General features: G+C 40.8%; 1 protein-coding gene across 4 annotated transcripts in view; it reads right to left on the bottom strand.

Annotated features, from left to right (window-relative positions):
• Nucleotides 1-6,332: 6,332 nt before the first annotated feature.
• Nucleotides 6,333-7,732, bottom strand: part of SLC39A12 (solute carrier family 39 member 12) — a 78,034-nt gene continuing 76,634 nt past the window's right edge. For all 4 annotated transcript variants that reach the window (XM_066384747.1, XM_066384748.1, XM_066384749.1 and 1 more), the window contains one exon: nucleotides 6,333-6,552. In XM_066384747.1, the coding sequence (XP_066240844.1) occupies nucleotides 6,424-6,552 (129 nt within the window). In that variant the 3' untranslated portion in view covers nucleotides 6,333-6,423. The remainder of the gene's footprint in view (nucleotides 6,553-7,732) is intronic.

The raw sequence follows: 7,732 nt of genomic DNA, 5'->3' as shown, positions 1-7,732 counted from the left end.
GTGAGTCCTGGGCCCAATCATTGTGGATATTGAGGGACAACTGTAGTTAAGTTTGGGGGGAGTCAAGAGTTATATGCAAATTTCCAACTGCATGGGAGTCAGTGTCCCTAATCCCCATATTGTTAAAGTATCGACTGTATATAGTAACATAATATACAGTGGTCCCTCATCTATCACAGGAGTTAGGTTCCAGAACCCCCCGTGATAGGTGAAAATCCACAAAGTAGTGACCTTATATTTATTTTATTATTTATATATTTTTTAAGGCTTTTTAAACCCTCCCCACACTCTTATAAACCTTTCCCATACTGTTATTAACCTTTCCCACACTTTTATAAACACTTCCTATGCTCTTAAACACTTGTTTTACAGCAAAAATAATTAAAATAATAAATATATAAAAAACCTATATAACCTGACCTGTGGTAGCGCAGTGGATAAAGCATCGACCTGGAAATGCTGAGGTCGCCGGTTCGAAACCCTGGGCTTGCCTGGTCAAGGCACATATGGGAGTTGATGCTTCCAGCTCCTCCCCCCCTTCTCTCTCTCTGTTTCTCTCTCTCCTCTCTAAAAATGAATAAATAAAAAAATTTTTTAAAAAAGCACTTTCTTTTAAAAATAAATAAATAAATAAATAAAACACCTATATACTGCAAAATCTTGCGATAGAGCAAAAAATCCGTGATACAAAATTGGATATATACAATTTAAAAATCTGCGATACAGTGAGACCGTGAAAAGTGAACCACGATATGGTGAGGGACAAATGTATATAATCTAATATATAATGCAATATAATATATAAAATATAATGTAATATATGTATAATGTAATATTATTCAGCCATAAAACGAAAAAAATCTTACCATTTGCAACAACATGGATGTATCTTGAGGCCATTATGCTAAGTTACATTAGAGAGTAAAAGATAAATATTGTATGATCTCACTAATATGTGGTCCCAAAACAACAACATTGAACTGATGGCTACAGAGTACAGAGTGGGGCTGCCAGAGCTGGGGGTGGGTGGGAAGAGATGGGTGAGGGTGGTCAAAAGGTACAAACTTCTAGGTATAAAATAAATCACAAGATGTAATGTACAGCAAGGTGACTATAGTCAATACTGTAGCATATATTTGAAAGTTGCTGAGAGTATATATTAAAAGTTCTTATTACAAGAAAACATTTTGTAACTCTGTAGGATGACAGACATTAACTAGGCTTATTGTGGTAATCATTTCACAATATATACATATATCAGATCATTATGTACACCTGAAACTAATATAATATATCAATTACATCTTAATTTTAAAAACTTGCTGAATAGATTCTAGATCCTCGTGGGGAGAAATTGATATAAACTGGAATTGTAAAAGCAACTTCAAATGACTGAGACCTTAAAGGCAAGAAGCTTTGATTGGGCAGGACCAGAGAAGATGGCAAAGATTGTTATGAAGGATGGAATGGAAGTCAGAGATCTAAATTAAGGCCAGTGTTAATTCTTTTACACAGATGAGAGCTGAGGCAATCATTTAGCTTCCCAGACCTCAGTCTCTCTCTCTGTGGAGGCCGTGTGCTGCAGGGATTAAGACCACCAAGTCTGGAGCCAGCATGGGGCAGTCCAAACCCCAGTCTCCTCTCTCTGTGGAGGCCGTGTGCTGCAGGGATTAAGACCACCAGGTCTGGAGCCAGCATGGGGCAGTCCAAACCTCAGTCTCCTCTCTCTGTGGAGGCCATGTGCTGCAGGGATTAAGACACCAAGTCTGGAGCCACCATGGGGCAGGTTAACTGACCTCTCTGGGCATCAGTATCTTCATTGGGAAAAGAGGGATGAACACCTACATTCCCAGGGCTCTTAATATTGTAGAATTAAATAACTCTCATAAAGCACTTTTAACATATCTGGTACTTTGTGTTATAAAATATTTGCTACTATATCACCACTATAAATTTAAAGAGTTGAATTAAACACCAGACATTGGTCCAGCACAGCATTATGTGATGTTGGGGGCTAAATCTATGGGTACTCTGCATAGCAACTAAGGGAAATGCTGAGATCATGAGACACACCTCATCCACACACCAGAAGTCCTGGATACTTTCCACAGTTATGAGGGAAGCCAAGTTTACAAGTGGGAAGTGATGGTGGTCCAGGTGGATTCCAGCTGGACAAGGCATCCCTCTCCAGACAAAATGGGAGATGAAGCGCCTTTTTGGAGGGAGTTATTATACAATGAAGAAAAGCTGCCAAGAATAAGACTCTGCAAAGCTAAGTAAGCAGTGTGAGTGTGTAGTGGTGTTGGAGGGGGCAGGAGTCTGTGTGACAGAGACTGTCTTTGGGACAGGAACCTTGTGGGAAGGGACAGGTTGGTACAGTGGGAGAATGTGCAAATGCATTTCAGGAGTTCTTCAAAGAATCAATGCTATGTGGGGTAAGATCACTTCTGATTTTGGAAAGTGTCTTTAGCTTCTCAAACTTCCTATAGTTCACTGCGTTTTGAGAGGTGTAATGGAAGTAGAGCCTGAGCATGTGCGTCCTATCCCCGAACACTGGGCGCTTGCTAGTGCAGGCATGTGCAGCCCCAGGTGTGGGGGGGGGCACTGGTCTCCATGGTGCCCTTTTTGTCTGGATTGTCCAGGGCAGGTTGTGTGTGCCACCCACTGGAGGGCTTCTGCCCATTTATACAGGTCAGGCCTCCCTTGGGCACACACCCTGTTCAGCCTGATGGGCCTGGATGCAGATGGGCTCATTCCCTCAGCGGATACATTGGCAACAAGGAGAATGAACTGAACTCCTTTTTGCTCTGAGTTGAAATCAAGTTGTCACAATAACCATGACCTCAGATAGGTTCCTCTTCATCAGGTTCTATTGTTCAACCTCCACATCCTCAGGAACGTGATTGGAGTAGGACATAATAGAGCTTTGCTTTATTGTGAGAGACAAAGAGTAAGAGAGAGGGGCTCACACTGAGGGTAAGCATTATTCCACATCAACGAAGCCTTCCATGGGTGATGGGTGGAGTGGGGTCAGCCCGAGCCACCCCACCCATCTCTCTGGCTCTGGAAATGAGTCAGACTGGAAATATGTTGAGAACAGCTTTGAAGGACAGGTGGGGGCTGGCTTGGAGGTGTCAGGAGAGGATGACAGTTACAGAAAAAGGCTTGATACGCATTCTTTACCAAGAAAAGACATTTCCTTGACCCAAGGTACTGCCCTGAGAAGCGACCTGAAGCTGGGATAGAAGGGGGGAGAGGGCATATTGATGATGATGATGACTTCATATTTACTGAGCCAGCAGGATTTTCCAGGCATTGTGCCAAGAGCTTCATGAGCCCTTGCCCCACATTGAGCTTTACCACAATCCTGTGAGGCGGGGTCGTCCATTTTTAGCCTCATTTCACATGAGAAGAAATTATTGTTCAAAGAAGTTACAAGGCCATGAGGTGGCATCACTGGGATTTGAACCAACATTCCAGGTTAGAGCCTGAATTCTTAATGATCTCACAAAAGCCTCATGTCTACCCCAGAGATAAGCAGCCTCATGATACAACTTTTCACTCCAGCTTTGAAGAGAAAACATTCGGTAATTTGAGAGGTCTTACAGAGAGAGACACATTTTTATCTTAAGGGCCAGGTTCTGGGAGGAGTGGTGAAGGGGCAATACGGGCCATAATTTATGAGCACATTCATAAAACACCCGCGTCCTGGTCAGCACACAGCAGAGAAAACATCTTCCCAGGCCCTGCACTTGGCATCCCAGCGACGCAATGCAATTCTGCTACCCTAAAGAGGGCTCTGTCAATGGGTGCTGGATGTTCAAAGAAGACTTCTCTGTGATTTGCTCTTTGTTTTCTCCAGGACTATTTCTAGTTCAGTCACTAAATAAAAAAAAAATTTTGTTTAAATCAATCACCAAGTAGCAATTCAGTAGAATCCTAAATTTAGTCCTAGTAAACAGAAATTCTCTATCATTATGGAGAAATCTGGTTTCAAGGAAAACACAATTCACCCCAAAGCTCAGTAACACACAATTTAGACAACTTAACGGGATGAACATTAAGCCATCCCAAATTTAGACTCTGTCCATATTTAGAAGATAAACAGTTGTCTTATTTTTATCATTACTACTCAGTTTTGAAGAAAAGAGGATTTCTAGCAATTTTAAGATTGTTCTTGGTTGGAGGTCCAGCTCAGGCTATTGGGTTGCTGGCCTGGATAAGCAAGTGAATCCCCCCTATGTGGACTAGCAAAGAGCCAGTGTGAGGGTGGCCTGCAGGAGGAGTGGTGGGCAGACAGAGGAGCCCTCAGGAGCCTCTAGAGCTCACTATTTTTGGACGACCTCTGCAGATGACCTCTGACGGCCAGGTCTCTGCTTACAGTCAGGGCACACTGATGACTGGCTTGCAGAATACTCACCGAGAATTGTCCCAGCAAATCTTTCCAACAGCCAGCTGCCTTCACGCCCCTCTGAACTCTGCCCACAACCTCATCCTAGGAGGCAAATTAAAGTCGCTCTAACTTGCAGGTTATGAAGTGAGTAGTTCAGGTCACAGGTTTTAATTTAGCTAGCCCCCAAAGACTCTAAACTGGAACTTGGAACAAAGTCATCATGAGAGCTTTTCTAATTAAATTGGCTTAAATTAAGGCTTAATGTTAACATCAGAACTTGTGCATAGAAACCCAAACACAGACGGTGCCAGGGCTACTTTGTGCAACCTCTGCACCGTGCTGACATGTACAAAGGGGTTTTTGTTTAGCTACAGGTTACTCTCTAACAGGAGAGGGGCAGAGCTCCACGTGTCAGGTCTGCTTACCTTTCAAGGCAAGGATCTGTGTGCTACTCCTCATCCAGCAGCTCCTGTGATAGACCCAGAGCTCGCAGGCAAGGGGGCCAAGAGAAGGTGCTTCCGAACTACAAACTTAGATCTATTGATGGTATGGGGTTTGTAGAGTGTTAATCAACTTAATTGACATCACACAGCTCCTGGGCAACACAGTTGTGTGTCTGCTCCTTTGTGAAGCCAGGTGTGCCTGAGTTCTACCACACCCGTGGTGCTCAGAGGGCTGTTCTGCCCAGCAACATCAGCATTAGTATCACCTGGAAGTTGTTCAAAGTCAAGGTCTCAGCCCCCTCCACCCTGAGACTTACGGAATCAGAATCTCTCAGGAGGAGCCCAACTGTCTATATTTAACAAACCACCAGTTAATCCTAATGTACGCCAACATTTGAGAGCTATTATACTTATCATGCTGCCCCCTAAAATCAAGCTCAAAAAACAACTGAAAAAGAAACCCATCTCATTTTGAAATCTAATAAAGGTGGCTGAAAAAGAATGTTTGAGTGGGACTTGGCAAAGATCTACTGGTGAGTAAGAGGTAGCAGCAATGTAGGTATGTGAGTGCCGTGGGTCATTTGGGCAGTCAAATGGGCTTTTTCCCTTGTCAAAATATATCATGAAAAAATAAGAAAAATATTAGCCATTTATTTTCCAAGAAAAATTACTAAAGTCAGTGCTATTTTCTATTTTAATAATTTTTACAGGTTATTAGTTATGTTGCTTGTACATTTCATGAGCTTGCCTACCAAAATAATGTTTAGGGGGTCTGTTTCCTCAGAAAGAATATAAACTATATCTCACTTGTCAGTAATATTGTTCCCGTAAGCATGCTCTGTTAACTCTATGTGAACTGACGCAGAAATTGACCGCCTGAATTAAGCTTTGTTATTTTTAAATTTTTTGAACTTTATCTTGTGTTCCCAGTTCTCCATGCCCAGAACAGATTCCATCTGGTGATTATATAGAAGAACGCTGACATATTATCCTTTGGTCTTCCCAAGTCTGCTTATTTATGAACATTTATGTGCCAGTGGGAAATGTTTCCAGGTGAACTATATATGCAAGATTGGTTTTGTGAAAGTTGATTTAGAATCTGACATCCAGTAACAGAAGCTAATACAAACCATCATATTAAAACTAAATTTTATTATATTTGTTTGGAATTTAGTTTGCTTATGGTTTATAATCTCACAGGAAAAAGATATTATTGACATCAAGGAAGTTGCAGCAAGTCTTATCCCAAAAGGTATCTGTTCAGTTCAAATATTACAAACAAACATTCTTTATTAAGGAAGTGATATTTTTTAAAAGTTCAGCAAAATTAATTTGAAATTTACTAAGAACTTAAAAAGGTATGATTCCCATCGTGGTGTTGGAGACTAAAAACAAAATTTCAATTAAGGACAACCTAATATGTATATACTACATATAAAATTAATAAAGTTTTATAAAATTAATAAGTTAAAGAACTAAAAGACACACACCAAAGATAAAAAATTCTTAATTTACAAATCACTATAGAGTACAGGAAAAGAATAAAAAATGAGGCCTTATAAATTCATATTTGAAGGATTTTGAGACTTATATTTTAATATTTTGTTCATATATAGCCAAGAGTAACAAAGAAAGCCAACCTAGAGTCAATCCAAAATTCTGCAGGAGAAACATCAACCAGGGTCGCCGTGTTTGAACATGAGTCATTTCAGGAAGCTAAAAAAAGAATGAAAAACCAGAATAAGATCCAGATATATTCACTGCTGGGAAAGTTTGGTGGGAAAACATGAGAGACTCTGTTATTCAGAACTTAATAACCTTTAAAATTCCCCAAACAATTACAAAATGCTTGGTACCTACTCTTACCAAAATTTTTAAAAGATAAATTAAGCCATTTGACTGTGGTTAGAAGGTTTCTAGCATTGCAAAGTCCTAAAATGACATAGTTATCAACTGAAAGGAAATCCAACTCTTACTTTTATTTTCAGAAAATGCTTAAATGTGAAATAGATACTATGTAGAAGGTATTGTTGACTGTTCTGTTATGTTTGAGACTCTCCTAAATACACTGGTTATTACAAGCATATATTTGTTTCTTTTCAAAGAGATAACCCAAGGTCTTCCTGACCTTTAGAACAATCAAGTTATCATTTCCTAAGGCTATATTTTATTCTCTGAAAGACAAGTGACCACCGTTTTATATTTGTGAAATGCCATAACACCATTTAAAGGAAAACATTCACTCAAGCATCTTTGGGAAGTGCCTCAATTTGTTTTTGTCTCATATTCTTTTGAATCATCACCTGGAGAATGCCAGAGTAAGTATATCTTGCTCACATCATAGTCATTTCTGTTGGAATGTAGGCTCACGTCAAGAGATTTAACCTTGGCATTAGTGACATTTTAGGCTGAATAATTCTTTGTTGTGGGGACCCTCCTTGCTTCTACCAACTAGATGTTTGTTGTCCCTCTGCCCCTAACCTTCACCACCAAAAATGTCTCCAAATGTTGTTAAATGTTCCTTGGGGGGAGGTAAAAAAAATCTTCTTTGGTTGAAAACTACTAGATTATTTTATTTGGCAAGAAAACTATTAAACATACAATATGCAAGGGTTTTAAATATATAGCCCTATAAAACAGGTTGGTGTACCTTGGCTGGTTGGCTCAGCGGTAGAGCGTTGGCCTGGCGTGTGGAAGTCCCGGGTTTGATTCCTGGCCAGGGCACACAGGAGAAGCATCTATCTGCTTCTCCCCCCTCCCCCCTCTCCTTCCTCTCTATCTCTATCCTCCCCTCCCTCAGCCATTAAAGCAAAGTTGGCCCGGGCGCTGAGGATGGCTCCACAGCCTCTGCCTCAGACGCTAGTATGGCTCCAGCCACAGTGGAGCAACGCCCCAG

Source organism: Saccopteryx leptura, chromosome 5 (assembly GCF_036850995.1).
Source record: "Saccopteryx leptura isolate mSacLep1 chromosome 5, mSacLep1_pri_phased_curated, whole genome shotgun sequence".
Taxonomy (NCBI): Eukaryota; Metazoa; Chordata; class Mammalia; order Chiroptera; family Emballonuridae; genus Saccopteryx; species Saccopteryx leptura.
The sequence above is the reverse complement of the archived record's forward strand: the minus strand, read 5'-3'. Positions and strand labels throughout refer to the sequence as shown.